Source organism: Monodelphis domestica, chromosome 6 (assembly GCF_027887165.1).
Source record: "Monodelphis domestica isolate mMonDom1 chromosome 6, mMonDom1.pri, whole genome shotgun sequence".
Taxonomy (NCBI): domain Eukaryota; kingdom Metazoa; phylum Chordata; class Mammalia; order Didelphimorphia; family Didelphidae; genus Monodelphis; species Monodelphis domestica.
The window spans coordinates 74,468,128-74,482,980 of record NC_077232.1 but is presented as its reverse complement, the minus strand read 5'-3'; the positions used below and the strand labels follow the sequence as shown (position 1 = coordinate 74,482,980).

Sequence of the window (14,853 nt, the reverse complement as noted above, 5' to 3'; positions counted from 1 at the left end):
CTAAATCTCTAGTGAGGACACCTTTTAGGGTGAGCTGCTAGAAGAGTGCTGTAACCCAGTTTGGGAATCTTCCTTGCACTTGGGCCCTATTATCAGAATGATCTGTAGTTATGTGGGGCTTAGGAATTCAGACCCTCAACCAAGTCATTTAAGTATGAAACTGGTATTTGAAAATGTTTGCTTCTCTATGTGGCAAATATCAGTTTTTTGGGCAGTGAGTAGAAGCAGGGCAGGGCAATCTGCTTCCTTTTCCCATTCCTTTTGGCCAAGGAATGCTACATTCTGAATTATCATTCAAAACTGAATGAAGGATGGCTATAGAGCAAAAGGCATAAAGATAGGACAGTGAACAGAAAGCACTGGACTAGGGGGTCAGGAAGTCCTGAACTCAAATCTTGCCTCTGACATAAGCTGTGTGAGTCTGCTTTAGCTTCCTCATCTGCAAAATGATGTTAATAATAGTACTTATCCCCCAGGGTAGTTGAGAAGAGCAAATAGGATACTTGCAAAGTTTTTTGAAAGCCTTAAAGAGCTATATAAATGCTATTTACTGTTAAGAAACACTTTAAAATTACTAATGTGGGTAGTGGTTTAGAAGAACATTAATAAAACAATGATTTTAGGACAAGGGATCCAAGACCCAGCCTGAGGGCCATATAAATTAGAATATAGCAGGCAAGTCATTTGTTATCTCTGTTGAGGATCTGGCTACTCTCTCCCCTCCCCCAATCAAAATATTAACTCTAATTTCTTAAGATAAGAAAAATGGGCCTTGGAGGTGTTGGGGTAGAAAAGGAGATTTTGACAAGGTACAGAGCAATCAGAAGAGATGTACCATTCCCCCCCCCCCCCGCCCCCCCCATGCTGGGCCCAGAGTTCAGGGAGTAATGGGCAAGAATGAATACATCTGCTCCCCTGGCCCTTCAGTAGGTCTTGTCTTTCTGGTGGTAAAGGTAACATAATCCACCAGGGCTCCTGTCCTCAACTTGACCCCCTGAGGGAGTTCACAGGGGTTTCTTTGGAATCAAAAGCAGAACAGAACTGGAAGCAGTACTATGATTCCCCACCCTATGGTCTGTCCTCATGGGCATTGTTTGACCATTCTACTCTAAGAAACACTTTCTTGCATTCTATCACCTTTCTACTCTTTTTTTCATATACTGCTATTCTGCAAGGACTTCATCCCACCAGATCAAGGCAAGCCCTGCATTTTAACATCAGATTTGTCCCTCCCTGCTTTACTTCTGGATCACTAACATATGGTCCTCTACCATGCCTAGCTTTCTCAGTGGTCATTGTTCTTACTTTCCTTATTGGATCCCATTGGTTCAACTCCTCCCAATTTATCTAGTCCACTATTTCAGGTACTGGGGTTACTCTTGGGGCATCAGCAACATTAACACTACCATCCAGGGCCTACTGTCTGATCTGAACAGCTCATACTTGGATCCTCTCCATCACTGACATCTCAGTCTCCTTAATTCAGTTTACTACTAGAGGAAGGCACAGATGAAACAGGCCTAATCCACCACAGATTAATGCTGTTTATCTTTAACATGGGCCTCAAGTACTTCTCTCTTTCCTTCTCCTGCTCACTGCATAATAATAATGATTTTTAGGGTGTCACCTCTTAACTAAATTTTCCCTCCTAGATTCTCCTTTAATACGTCACTTTACCTATATCCAAGAGAGATTGGAATGAACTAACCATTTCTTTCAGAAGTCAACTCAAGGGGGCAGCTGGGTAGATCAGTGGATTGAGAGCCAGGCCTAGAGATAGGAGGTCCTAGGTTCAAATTTGACCTCAGACACTTCCTAGCTATGTGACCCTGGGCAAGTCACTTAACCCCCATTGCCTAGCCCTTACCACTCTTCTGCCTTGGAACCAATACATGGTATTGATTGCAAGACAGAAGGTAAGGGTTTAAAAAAAGATTTAAAAAAAGTCAACTAAAGCACCACTCTCTCCAGGAGATCTTTTCTGATCCCCACGGCTTCTATTGTCTCCCCACTGAAATTGCTTTATAATTGTTTTCTGCACATTTTGTATATTTTATATGTTTGTGTTGTTTTCTCTTAAAGAATGTAAGCTCCTAAAGGGACAAGGATTGTTTCATTTTGGTCTCTGTGCCATCAGTGCTCAGCAGTGTCTCACATATATATGGTAGGCACTTATGAACTTACTGATTGTTTCATAACAACAGACAACATTTAAATGGCAATTTTAAGGTATGCAAAGTGCTGTACATATGTTATTTCATTTTAGACTCTCAACAGTGCTGTGAGGGAGGTACTATTATTAATCCCATCTTAAGAGATGAGGAAACAGGTTTTTCCCCCTGAGAACCTTGTCCTGAGAGGGTGACTTGTCTAGGACCATACAGTCTTAGGCAGGATTGGAATCCAAATCTTACTGATACCAAGCCCAGCACTTTCCACTGTGCAACTAAGGTGCCTTTAACTCCAACTCTCTCCCCTCCAAATATAAACCAAAGTACAAGTAACTAAACTTCTTTTTTTTTCATTTTTTTTATTAATATATTTTATTTGATAATTTCCAAGCATTATTCGTTAAAGACATAGATCATTTTCTTTTCCTCCCCACCACCCCCCATAGCCGACTCGTAAGTCCACTGGGCATTAGATGTTTAACTAAACTTCTTATATCCAATCTGATCCCAAATTCTATTGATTCTTCCTTGGAAATGTTTCAGATTCATCTCTGTTTTTCCAACTCCAAAGCCTCACATCACCTCACATCATCTATCCTATGCAGGCCATTGGACTAGTGTCAAATGACACTTTGAAATCCCATCATTCTCCTCTAAAATCTTCAATGACAGACACCCTAATGTTTTTAGGATAAACTCCTGATTCCAGCATTCAAGGCTCTCCACATTGGATCAATCCCCTACTATTCTTCCCCAATACCTCCCATAAAACCCTTATCTTCTGTCTTAGAATAGATACTAAACATCAGTTCCAACGCAGAAAACAGGTATGGGCTAGACAATTGAGGTTAAGTGACTTGTCCAGGGAAGTATCTGAGGCCAAATTTGAACCCAGGACCTCTTGGTCTCCAGGCCTGGCTCTCTATCCACTGGGCCTATAGCTGCCCCTATCTCCTACCATTCTTTTAGGTGAGTCTGTTCCTCATTCAGAGACCATAGGATTGCTGCTTCTGTAGACTAAAAGTTTACAGAGAATTTGGTCCTTAATAAAAAAAAAATCCTTATCGTCCATCTTGGAATCAATATTGTGTATTGGTTCCAAAGCAGAAGAGGAGTAAGGGCTAGGCAATGGGGGTTAAGTGACTTGCCCAGGGTCACACAGCTGGGAAGTATCTGAGGCTTTTTTAACCTAGGCCCTCCTAACTCCAGGTCTGATGCTCTATCCATTTTGTAACCTAGCAGCCCCCATCCTAATTGTTTTTTATGCCTTTTCCAACCTCAGATGCCTATCTTTTCCCCTTTTTAAATTCTATCCATCATTTGAGGCCCAGACCGAATGTCATACTTCTAGGAAGCCTTCCCCCATACCACTATAACATCTTCATCTCGAATAGAGGAAGGAGGCCTTGGATGATCTGGGGCTCAGAGCAGTTATGGGGAGACTAATCCAATGCCCTCATTTGATAAACGAAGAAACCAAGACCCAGGGGGTAAACCAATGTGGCTAGGGCCATCCGTGGCATCTAGGACTATGGGGAGCTACCTCATCTGCATAATCCTCCGGCCCAAATTCCCGGCAGAATCTGGGGTCCGCATCCTAAGGCGGGGGCTCGGATGGGGCAGGCTGGAGGGAGAGAGGGGGAGCGCAGTCAAGGGCCCCTCGAGCTCAGGCCCTGCCCCCGCCGTGCCCATGCTCCCACCCCCGCCCCAAATTACTCCTCCCCTCCTTAGGACCCTTCCTTTCCCCCTTTCCACCAACTCCCCCCTCTCCTGGCCCCGCCCCCACTGCTCAGTAGCGGAAACCGGAGGTAAATAATTCAGAAGACGGAGAACAGAGTAGGAGAAGGTGGTCTCCACGTGAGAGCCGGCGGGAAGAGGGAAATCAGTCCTCCACAATCTGGCTTTCCCTTCCCTCCGCCCTTCCCCCGCACCCCGCGCCCCCTCACCAACATGCAAGCGCCTGTCACTCTTTCGAACTGGCGCCATCTCCCGCTTCTAGTACCCCGGAAGCAGAACAAGGGAATCACTCGCTTCTAAAACCCAGACCAAGACTGGGTGGGGCGAGGCGAAACCAACAGCGTCATCCTCGGGCACGCAGGCGCAAGCGCAGGCTCAGCGAGTCAGGAGCTACAAAGGGCGCCGGCTGCGGCGCACCTAGTCGGCCGTCTTAGTGGGGAGCTGGGAGAGTGAAGCGAGGCACGTGACGTGGACAGCCATCGTGATAACGGGGCAGAGGGCACAGGTTACGGTCCACCTGTGTGGCCATCTTTATTGGGGGCAGAAAGGAGCCTGGGGATCTCCTGGGTGGCCATTTTAGTTCATGGCAGGAGGAATCCCGGGGAGGTAGAGAACGGGCTGCGGAGGTCGGCGCTGATCCCGGTCACGTGATGCGTGACCGTTGATTTCCCCTCTATCACGTGGCCCTCTAATCAACTTCCGGGAGCTTTGGGACCCAGTCGCCGTAAGTGAGGGCTGGGGGGTTGGAGCAGTCACTTGCCCCCCCCCCCTCGAGAATAATGGCGGGGTGGGCTCTGAGGCCGTCGCGGTGCGGGTACGGTGGGGTCTTTGACAGGCGCTGGACCTGTTTCTGGCTGGGTGTCGATTGCTAGACTAGCAGCCAACCTGTCCTCACTCCAGCCCCCCGGGCCCGACTTCGCTGTGGCTATGTCAAGGATGTCCAGGTCTGGGGCCTTTCTCCCCCCGCTGTGGCCGCAGCCTCCTGGGGAGCCGGGGGCTTCCGGAGAGAAGGCGGGGCCAGGTGAGAGTGCCACTGTCAGGGGAGGTCCCTGCATGTCTGGCCTGGGGAGTGGGGCGGGGGCAGATGCTGGGGAGAGCTCCTTGGCCCTGGCGGAAGGCTCAGATTTGGCCCGCTTTCTGTTCATTTCAGGTGGTGTTTGGCATGACAGCAAATTCGAGCCGGGACCACTATGGCCTCCCAGAGGTCAGCTGTGGTGGGCCCGGGCCATTCAGGGGCAGGATGGGACGAGCAAAGAGGGAGAAGAGACAGACTTGGTGGAATGGGCCGGGAGAGGAGCGGACCGGGCTTCCTTCTCTGGACCTCGCATGCCTTCGTCCCTGCAGCTGCTCCGAGCAGTCCTGCTGCGGCTTCAGAGGGAGCGGGAGCAGCTCCTCTTAGCCCGAGACTGTGTTCGGTCCCTTCAAACCACTTTGTGCTTCTTGAAAGCCCCTCAGCCTTTTGCTGCCCTGCCCCAGCTATGCTGGGAGCTGCTTCCACACAGTTGTCATGGGACTATCCTGCACTTTAGGGCCTTCAGTGATCCCCAGTTTCGATCTCTGGCACTTCCCCTTGGTTTAGCAATACAGAGGCTGGACGTGGCTATTGAAGAGCAGCTTAAGGTCTTGGGCCAGGCTTCTCCCAGTCCTGCCCTGGTGTCCCAGATCAGTGAACTCCTTCAAGTTCTGCCTGCCTACCACCAGGTACTGGCAGTGGCCTTGGAGAGTGTCCCCAGAGCAGCCCAGCCCTTTCCACCTAGTCGTGTGCTCAGACTCTTGGCCAGGGAGCGTGGCAAACAAGGAGCAGAGAGGCTCTGGACAGGTCTACAGGAGTCCAAGCTTCAGACCCAGCTACATAAGCTTTGCCGGGAAGAACGAGAGCTGCTTCCTGGATTGTTGGGCCTGCTGGGAGACACAGGGGCTCCTGGAAGTGGCTCCCGGGGATTGGGAGGGTCCCGGCAGCTCTGGGGCCAGTACTGGAGCCTTTTCTGGGCAGCATGTTCTCAGAATCTTGGCCAGAGACTGGGACCTTGGGAGGACATTCAGATGACTGTGCAGGACCTGAGACAGGCACTAGGTCAGAGTAAGTAACTAGGGAGAGTTTGTATTTTAAAATATTGGAGGGGCAACTAAGTGGCACAGTAGATAGAGTGCCAAGCCTGGAGTCTGGAGCACCTGGGTTCAAAACTGGCTTCATATACATTTCTTAGTTGTGTGACCCAGGGCAAGTCATTTAATCTCATTTGCCTTGTCCTTCTGTCTTAGAACTGATACTAAGAGAGAAAGGAAGGGTTTTTTTTCGTTTTCCTTCCTGAGAGAGGGTCTTCAGGACCTTAAGTCCTACTCTCAGATGTTATTACTTGAGGGAGGTGGGTAGTGCTGGATGGGGGATGATCTATCTTCCTTTTGTGTGATTTATGTGAGACTTGGGTGCACATGGCCACCTCCACTCCCTCCCCCCAGCATCCCTGCCACAGGAATGTGAGAAGGAGCTGACTTCCCTGTGCTACTGTTTGCTCCGACAGGCACTGACCCAGACATGGGACCGAGGTGAGTTGATAGAGGGAAGTTATATTAAGCTTAAAGCAATGAGATCATTCATACTCCAGTGATGCCACTTGGTTCCTCTATTCTAGGTTTTTGCCGAGCCTTGGCATCTGCTCGTGGGGATCAAAGAGTTATGCCCACATCCTGGGATGGGATTCCCTGCATGCACACTACTGACCTCCTTCAACAGCTCTTTCGTTCTCTTATTTCTGCACTTAGAGAACCAGGGCCAGCTTCCTGCCAATTTCCTGGTGAGGGCAGGGTTTCAGGGTTTGATGAAATGCCAGGCCTTTCTACTTGAATTTGAAGCAACTTAGGGTTGCTTCTCTAATACTTTGTTTTGTTCATCTCCAGCCCTAGGGCCAGAGCCACCCCCCCTAGCCCTTGGGCTTTGCACTCTTCAGGCCACCACCCTCTGGCTTCTTAGCAAATCTCAACAGCATCTGGCCTCGTGGGCCCCAGGACCTCTTCTGCTGCTGACCCAGAGGGAACTGCCTGTAAGTATCCTCTGTTAAGGCCAAGCAGGAGAGAAAGGACTACTTCAATCTCTGTGTGAGAACTGAGGATAGGCTAAGGGCATAGTATGTGTGTATATTACCAAGGGAAGTGTTTATTTATGTGATCCTTGGCAGGGACTGGTAGTATAAGTGACCTTGAAGACTTGAGTGTGTGAAATGGTTACCATCTATGTGTGTGAGTAGTGTGACCTGGGGAAGGGGGAATCTTGGAGTTGAGAGTGATTTGGAAAGGAAAGGAACATTTCTCAATGTTCGTGTGAGATGGTTGTTACTAGAGGGAATCTATGAGTGTCTCCCAGGGAAAGTCACTTTCCAGGGAAAGTTTTCCAGGGAAAGTTGTGGGGACAGGTAGTTTGTGATGGGGACTTTGAACTGAAGAGTATAGTCTGGCGTCTAATATTTGTGCTTCCTCCAAAGCTTCTACTCTGTGAGGCAGAGTCCCTGGCAGCCCTAGTTTCTGAAGGGGCATCTGTACTAGAACTAGACCGTCAGCTGGGAAGAGAGATTCGAAGACTGACCACTCGGATCCAGGTGAGGACTGAAGAGAGTGGGGTAGGGTGAGCATGTAATTGTGAAAACAAAGAATAAGTTCAATAGCAGCATTTCTGGAGACTGAGATCGGGACAGCTTGAATGGTTAGGATTCTTTTGGGTTTTTCTTATATTGTTGAGTTCCTCCCTAGTTTTTTATATCTCTGATGTTACCAAGTAACAGAGCAGAAGACTGAATGGGAAAATGATGTGCTGGCAGGGACAGAATGATTGAAGCCTAAAGGCAACTTTTGGGGAAAAGATGAGCTTGGTTTTAGAAACTGTATTTGAGACAATCCTAATAGGGTCATAGAATCTTGGAGTTAGAAAGAATTTTACAGACGGGAAAGCTGAAGTGCTTGAAAAAGAAACTTGTCCAAGGTCCCAAAGCCAGTGAGTGGTAGTGCTAGGACTACCCTGCCCATCCCTGCAGTATTTCTGTTCTGCATTGCTAAGCAGGTATTTTGAAGATGACTAGTGTTGAAGCTTGTGAGAAAATTCAAGGTCAGGATTGATCTACATGGAATGGAGGTCATTATGTAAGCAATGGGAGTAAAGTGAGAATGAAGCCTTCCATTTTACCTTTGTTTTGTGACAAGGAAATCACTTTAAAAGACTGATATATATTAATTTAAGGTCGCCAAGGAATTCAGCTATGTAATTCCTAAATGAAAACTCAAGTCAGCCATCAACCTTTTATAGAGTTTAATTACAAACAGGAGGAAGAAAGGAATTAGAGATAGAGAGAGGGAGAGAGAAAGGGGAGAGAAGGGAATAGGGCTTAAATACCCCCTCTGTTTAGGCTGGGCCAAAAGGCCCAAGCCCTTAGATAGCTGGGGCAAAGAAAGGAGATCAGTCCCTATTACTCACATGACCAAAATGGAGAAACAGTCTCAGGGCCCCCACCTCCAGCTTCCTTCAGAGCAAGCTTCTCAGAGCACCTCACCAACCACTCAGAGCCAAAACTCTCCAACCAACCACCCACTCCTCAAAACCCCCTATCTTTAAGGAAACCATCCAAGTTCCCTCCCCTCAGTTCTCACATCTACCAATCACTGTCCATCATTTTCTCTGTGCCAATGGTGGCTCTAGCTTAACCCAGGACCGCCCAGAGGTCTGTGGCTTTGCACATGTCTGTTGGAGGTCATATTCTCAAATAATTAAATCTTTGATCCTTTGCTACAGCCCTTCCTAAATCCTGTTACCCTGAGTAGGGAAGAGATTGGAATAATTAAATTTTGATCTATGCTGCAGCCCTTCCTAAATCCTGTTAGGACTGAGTGGGGTGGAAATTGTATTTTCCAAGACCTGATTCTGTCATTCCAAGTATCTCTATTGTATCAATTCTAAAATCAATCATGACTCAAAGAAATTCCTGTTCTGTGCTTAAGCATAGGTCAAAGCCCTTTCCATTGTTCAGCAAAAGGTTTCTGTCCTAAAGTAATCTTAAGAAGGGAGGAGGAGGAACCTCCCATGCCAATGGGGTTCACATTCCAATAGAGTTCCCATTCTCAATAGGAAATTTTTCAAGTATGAAATTTCCCAATGGTGAAATTTCCAACATTTATAAGTCTAAGAAATTTTAAGGTTTACAGTTTAGAGAGCAGTGTAGCAAGAGCCATTAAACCCCAGAAGCTAAGAAGAAAGGGAAAGACCTTAGGGAGATCCAAAACTCAGAGGGAGGGGGTTGACAGAGAGCACTCAGATGAAAGTAGGGGCTTCAGAAGAGTAGCACAGTCTAGGAAGTGACAGGATCTAGGTTTCTGGCCTAAAATAAATGAAAATCAACTCTTGCTTTGGGACAGTCTACTTAATGACACCTGGCAAAATAGTTGTTAGGTGCAATGCCAGAAGTTTATCCAATCTGCAATAAAACTCAGGCAGTACTCCAAGCCAAGAACTATTTATTAAAGAAACCAATCCCCTTCAACAAATAGGATCCCAGATCTTCCTTATGTTCTGAGGGAACACTTCCCTCCCCCATGTTTCAAGGTACAACATTTATAGTTTTTTAAGTTTAAATAACGATCTGTAAGTCCCTTCTGTACTGGTACATCTCTAAGTATACATTTTCATTCATAGATTAAAATTAGATAGGAACAAGAGTGACCAAAAAGTCCCCAGGGTTGGAACCTGCAAGAAAAGACCCTTGTCAAAAAGTTGAGGTCATATTCTTCCCACTGTTAGTCAACCAGGTGAAAAGGCTAGAGGTTAAGGGTTCTCAAAATAGTCACACTTTCCACCTAACTATAAGGAATCTCCTTGTAATATCCTATGCCATGAGGTACTAAGGTGGAGAACTTTTAACTGTGGTCATACAAGGGGTACATCTTAAACAACTTCATAATCTAACAGGAAAAAAACTTAATCTGCTGTCTTAGGCAATTATCTGTAATTGCATTGTGAAATCAAGGCTACTTCATTGTCCTTAATTCATCATATATATATATATATATATATATATATATATATATATTAAAGTCTGTTCATACAAAAAAATTAGACACTACTATGGAATCTTTTTTTTACTTTTTTTTTTACTTTAGCACAGTTACATACTGTCTGCATGTGTTCTGGTTCTTTGCTTCAGTTCATACTAGTCTTCCTATATGTCTGACTTCCTCATGTTCTATATCCAGGCTCTCTTATCTATTTCCCAATTAATGGGTACCCACTTGGTTGCAAAAGTACTGTTGTAAGTATTGGCTGTCTTTTCTGCCATTGATTTCCTTGAAGTATGGGTTCACTTATAGGGATCAGTGAATCAAAGGATATGAACAGTTTAGTTACTTAATTCCAGTTTTTTGCAGTGTTTGGACCAGTTCTGAGCTCTACCAGCAATATATTAACATTGAGCATTTCTGTCTTTGGTCATCTTTGCCACTTTGATAGCTGAGGTGAAACCCCAGAATTCTCCAGTTGCATTTCTTATTAGCTATTTGAAGCATTAAAAAGCATGGTTGATAGTCTGCAGTTATTCAAGGTCTGCCTCTTGACACATTGTGGCTGCCTGGCCCTGGATGTTTCCCAGGTAACTGGCAGAGAATGTATCACCCAATGTGCATAAGGCAAGAAGCTCCTTATCCATGTACTAATGAAATCATGGATCTTGTCCATTCTTTTTCACACTCCTACATTTAAAAAGAGAAAGAACTATGGGGTCCAAGAGAAGGGAGCTGTTAATGATGCTGTACTCTCCTTGGATCAGAGCACATCTGGAGAACTCAATTCAGTTGTTAACAAGGTACCCAGGATTATGAAGAGCCTGAAGAGCTCACCATCCTAGAATCAGTTGTAGGTTGTAGGTGATTAGGGAAGAAAGGGAGAATTTATTTATTCAACTTTTATTATGTGCCTGGCACTATGCTAAGTGCTTTATGATCATTATCTGTTCATCCTCATAATAACCCTGCAAGGAAAGTGCTGTTCACAGTTGAGGAAACTGATAACTTGCCCAGGATCCCAAAGCTCATTGGTATCAGAGGCCAGATTTGAACATGTCTGTCATGTCAGAGAAGGATTAGACTTATCTGCTGTCCCCAAAAGGAAAGGTTCTATCTGATACAGGACTAAAGGTTGCCTTGGAGGAAATGGGGTCTTAGACCAAAGGCCACTGGTTTATAAAAGGGGATTCTTTGTCAACTTAGCCATTGTGGCCTTTAAGTGACTTCTTTCTGCTTCCCATCTCTGACTTGGGGGCAGGGAAGGGCAAAAGCCATTGGAGCTTGATCTGGGGCAGAGTCCTGTACAAACTCCTTTTCCCTACCCTCCCAGGTCCTGCCTGAGGAATCTCTGTGTCTCTTCTCCCGAGAATGTTGGCGACAAGCAGCTAAGGGCTTCCAGCTCCATATGCCCCAGGGACGTCACTGGAGGCTCAGGCTTCGATCTGGTAACTTCTTCCTTGGTCCTAGCACTCCCTCTCCTCAGCTCCCTCAAACAGTCCTCCAATATGCTTATAACTCCCCTTCCTTTATTTTCTGTCCTTGGTCTAAGTTCTCCCTATGTCCTCTCCCCAGATCACTTCAGCCCTTGTGGTTCTCTTCCCCATCTGAAATCATAGAAAGACTCCTCTGAGTTTCACTTTCTGCCCTCCCCCCTTCCCCAGAATTCCCCAGCATCCCCAGTGACTATGCAGAATTGGTAGTGGGAGCTGTCCTGGGGCCTGTGCTGCAGGGGGTACAGGGATTTCCCCCCCAGGCCCAAGGGCCCCCACTCACACAGGCCCTGACTGCACTTCTTGACGCCTGGCTCAACCACATTCTCACTCAGAGGATCCGGTTCAGGTAGGTCTCAGATGGGGGAGGTGAGGGAAGCGCTGTGGAAAGTTCATGGGTGGGAGGAAAGATGGGGCACTAGGAAGAGTGAGTTAGGTCTGGATATTGACCTTGCTCTGGCTTTTAGTCTGCAGGGAGCACTGCAGCTGAGGCAGGATTTTGCAGTGGTTCGGGGTATGCTGGAGGAGGAGCAGTGGGGTCTGGCCCCTGAACTTCGGCAGGTTTTGCTCACACTCGGTGTCTTCCAGCGGGTGGATGGAGCCCTGTTGTGTCTGCTGCAGCAGCCACTGCCTGGGAGCCGTACCTACAGAGGGTCCCCATGCTGTTGTAAGTCTTTCTTATCACTATTTCCAGGCCACAGTAGCTATTCCACATAAACATATCTAGTGACCTACTTGCTACCCTAGGAAAATAACCCCTTCTCCGCCTATATCTTTCTTAGACTATCTATGACTCTGATCCATCAGGCTATCTTTCTCCTCTTGGCTCCCTATTCTTATTCTCCCTATCTTAGCTCCTTGTTCCATACCCACCAATTTGCCAGTTATTCCCGATACTCCTCCTGACCTGCTTTTTCACCCCACCCCCTAATCTCAATAGGTTCCTGTAATAGGATCCAGACCCCTGAACTACCCAGTAGCAGCCTCAACAGCCTAGAGAACCTAGAACCACCTCCCCTTCGTTCTGGGGTCACTCTTGTCCAGACAGCCCAACTTCTCAACACTCTTCGGGGTGGAGGACCCAGCCCTGAGGCTTACCTGGCAGGCAACCAGCAGGCCTGGCTAGCCCTTCGGCACCACCGATCCCCCCGATGGAATCTGCCTGGATTTCTTTGCATGAGAACTAGTCCTGAACCCTGATAACAGAATCTGGAAACCGGGGAAATACACAGGCCAGAAAAACAAGCCCCAAAGAGCCTAGAAGTCTCTTTGACATCAGTCAGAACTAAATGCAGAAGAGCTTAGAACCTGGAACCAGAGGAAGCTTGGAGCCCTGTGTCTGGAACCAGAGAAGCACCTAGAGGAGCTCAGCATCCAGAATCCACATGAGCTCAGGGTCTGTAGCCATATACCAAGAACCTGGTACCCAAATGAGTTTGACATATAGCTACCAAAAAAATGGAGGAATCCTGAACTCTACAAATCCAGAGACATTTGAGCCAGGGAAGCCTGGGCCTTGTGTGGGCCTAAAGATTGAGAACCTCTTGCCCTAGACTAGATATAAAGAACTCTACAGCAACAGAAGGGGAGGAATCAGGAAATTTTGCATATGTAAGTACTTGCTGCTCCTATCTTCTAACTCTTTCCCCAACAACTTCCCTCTTCCTGATTTGACAAAACCAGACTTTCTCCCCTTGCCAGAAAAAAAGGTACTATTTTCACATCAGGAGACATTTATTAAGTACAACTTTGTGTGGATTCTTGTACTTGGTAACCAGGGAGATGAGAAATGGAATGAGGTTCCTGCTCTCTAGGAGTCTAGAAGGGAGGAGAAGGAAGGATACAGGCAGCATAGCATAGTGATGAAAGCTAAAGAACTGGAAATGAAGAACCTGGATTTGAACTTTAACTGCTATTCACTACCTGTTGTCATCAGTTGGCAAGTTCCTTCATCCTCTAAGCCTTTTCCTCATCTGTAAGGACAAACGGTTCAGGTCCTACAATTATTCCCTGGTCCTTAGCCTCTCACAGTGATATGTAAAGGAGAAATGAAAGTGAAGTGGCTTCCAGGTGGGTGAAAAAGGAAAGGGATTTAAACTGGACCTGCAAATTTGCAAACAATTTTGAAGAGATCTTCTATAAGTAGTGAGCAGAGCCACTGAAGTAAGAAAGTTTAAGGTTTGTTCAGGGGATAGTGATACTGGTTTGGGCAGGAAAAGTTGGTTGGAGCCAGGTTCTGAACAGGCTTTAATGCCAGGCTGAAGTTTGGACTTTGTCTCACAGATCCCGGGCAGAAAGTGAAAATATTTGAGCAGAGGCTTAAAGAGATGAATCTTGCAGCATCTCCTGGATGGAGACCCCGTAGACAGGAAGGATGGTTGCCACTGCGAAGGTGATGAGAACTTGAAGGTGGTGGCCAAGGGATGGAAAGGAGGGAGGTGAGGTATCACTAGCCTGACATGGAAAAAAAACAATGGGACCTTTGAAAAAACCATTACAAGCAAGAGAGGACAGGGAACTCGGCCTCAGACATAGATGTGCTAAAACGAAGAAACTACCAGACATGGTAGAAGACATAAGCCTAGGCCAGTGCAGGTCAGGGAGGGTCAGAAAGCACTTGGCACTGATAAAATCGGTGTGCGTCAGGCCTGGAGGGTAGGTGGGCGTGCCCGGACCGGAGCTCTGTCGTCGGCTCCGCCCTTCCTCTGAGCGCTGACTACATTTCCCGGCATGCTGCGGCCAGGGCACTTCTGGAGGACGCCATGGCCGGGGCGGCGGGGACAAAGTTGGGGCTGCAAGCAGTTAAGCGGGTGTTAATTCGTTTCTGCCCCTTTGAGACCAACGTGGAGGCGACAAGGTAATGGGACGCTCCCGGCCCTACCTTGCGCACTCTTCCTGGGTCCCTGCTCACGCCCTCTACCTTTCTTTCCTCCCGAACGCAGGAAGTTCCTCCAGGCTGTGAGCAGCGAAAAGGTACGCGCCTCTAACCTCAACTGCACTGTGGAGGTGGACGTACGGCATGACGGCTCCGAGCCCTGCGTGGATGTGCTTTTCGGTGCGCATGAGTCCTGGCCCCCACTGCTCAGCTTGCCCACCCATTTCCAAACAGTGCTGCGGTCTTTTTTCTCCCCTTTTGACTGCAGTTTTTTCTCTCCAGGAGATGGGGACCGGCTGATCCTTCGCGGAGCCCACCTCACGGCGCAGGAGATGCTTGCAGCGTTCGGCTCCCGAGTCCAGGCCAAGAGCCGTACCTTGCCCGGAGAGAAGGGTTGAAGCCCTTGGCCTCCTGTGAGATATGGGGGTGGGGGGGGAGTGGAGCAAATAAAAACTAGCTATCACAGCCTATGCCTTTGCGTCTGTCTGTTCGGGGCTCGGAATAAGGGGAAAGAGTACGCTAAACTGGGAAACGCGACTGGCTT

General features: G+C 47.4%; 2 protein-coding genes across 5 annotated transcripts; both read left to right on the top strand.

The window, feature by feature from the left end:
• Nucleotides 1-879: 879 nt before the first annotated feature.
• CCDC142 (coiled-coil domain containing 142) lies at nucleotides 880-13,178 on the top strand. 2 transcript variants are annotated; one of them, XM_007496896.3, is made up of 10 exons: nucleotides 880-4,929; nucleotides 5,059-5,988; nucleotides 6,369-6,455; nucleotides 6,542-6,703; nucleotides 6,807-6,949; nucleotides 7,388-7,501; nucleotides 11,275-11,389; nucleotides 11,606-11,783; nucleotides 11,902-12,101; nucleotides 12,375-13,178. In XM_007496896.3, the coding sequence occupies exons 1-10, from the start codon at nucleotides 4,836-4,838 to the stop codon at nucleotides 12,632-12,634; spliced, it is 2,283 nt and encodes a 760-aa protein (XP_007496958.2). In that variant the 5' UTR covers nucleotides 880-4,835; the 3' UTR covers nucleotides 12,635-13,178. The 2 variants fall into 2 exon arrangements, with proteins under 2 accessions (XP_007496958.2, XP_016278857.2); XM_016423371.2 differs by having other exon boundaries at nucleotides 4,639-4,929; nucleotides 6,330-6,455.
• MRPL53 (mitochondrial ribosomal protein L53) lies at nucleotides 12,709-14,774 on the top strand. 3 transcript variants are annotated; one of them, XM_056803641.1, is made up of 4 exons: nucleotides 12,709-13,045; nucleotides 13,718-13,826; nucleotides 14,377-14,489; nucleotides 14,592-14,774. In XM_056803641.1, the coding sequence occupies exons 2-4, from the start codon at nucleotides 13,762-13,764 to the stop codon at nucleotides 14,705-14,707; spliced, it is 294 nt and encodes a 97-aa protein (XP_056659619.1). In that variant the 5' UTR covers nucleotides 12,709-13,045; nucleotides 13,718-13,761; the 3' UTR covers nucleotides 14,708-14,774. The 3 variants fall into 3 exon arrangements, with proteins under 3 accessions (XP_056659619.1, XP_056659620.1, XP_056659618.1); XM_056803642.1 differs by lacking the exon at nucleotides 12,709-13,045 and having other exon boundaries at nucleotides 13,317-13,826; XM_056803640.1 differs by lacking the exons at nucleotides 12,709-13,045; nucleotides 13,718-13,826 and adding an exon at nucleotides 13,870-14,291.
• Nucleotides 14,775-14,853: the final 79 nt, after the last annotated feature.

Coding starts and splice junctions, on each gene's coding strand:
- CCDC142 (XM_016423371.2), top strand. CDS start 4,836: ATGTCAAGGATGTCCAGGTCTGGGGCCTTTCTCCCCCCGCTGTGGCCG. Junction 4,930..5,058: donor CGGAGAGAAGGCGGGGCCAG/GTGAGAGTGCCA, acceptor TGTTCATTTCAG/GTGGTGTTTGGCATGACAGC. Junction 7,502..11,274: donor GACTGACCACTCGGATCCAG/GTGAGGACTGAA, acceptor CTACCCTCCCAG/GTCCTGCCTGAGGAATCTCT.
- MRPL53 (XM_056803640.1), top strand. CDS start 14,197: ATGGCCGGGGCGGCGGGGACAAAGTTGGGGCTGCAAGCAGTTAAGCGG. Junction 14,292..14,376: donor ACCAACGTGGAGGCGACAAG/GTAATGGGACGC, acceptor TCCCGAACGCAG/GAAGTTCCTCCAGGCTGTGA. Junction 14,490..14,591: donor CTGCGTGGATGTGCTTTTCG/GTGCGCATGAGT, acceptor TTTTCTCTCCAG/GAGATGGGGACCGGCTGATC.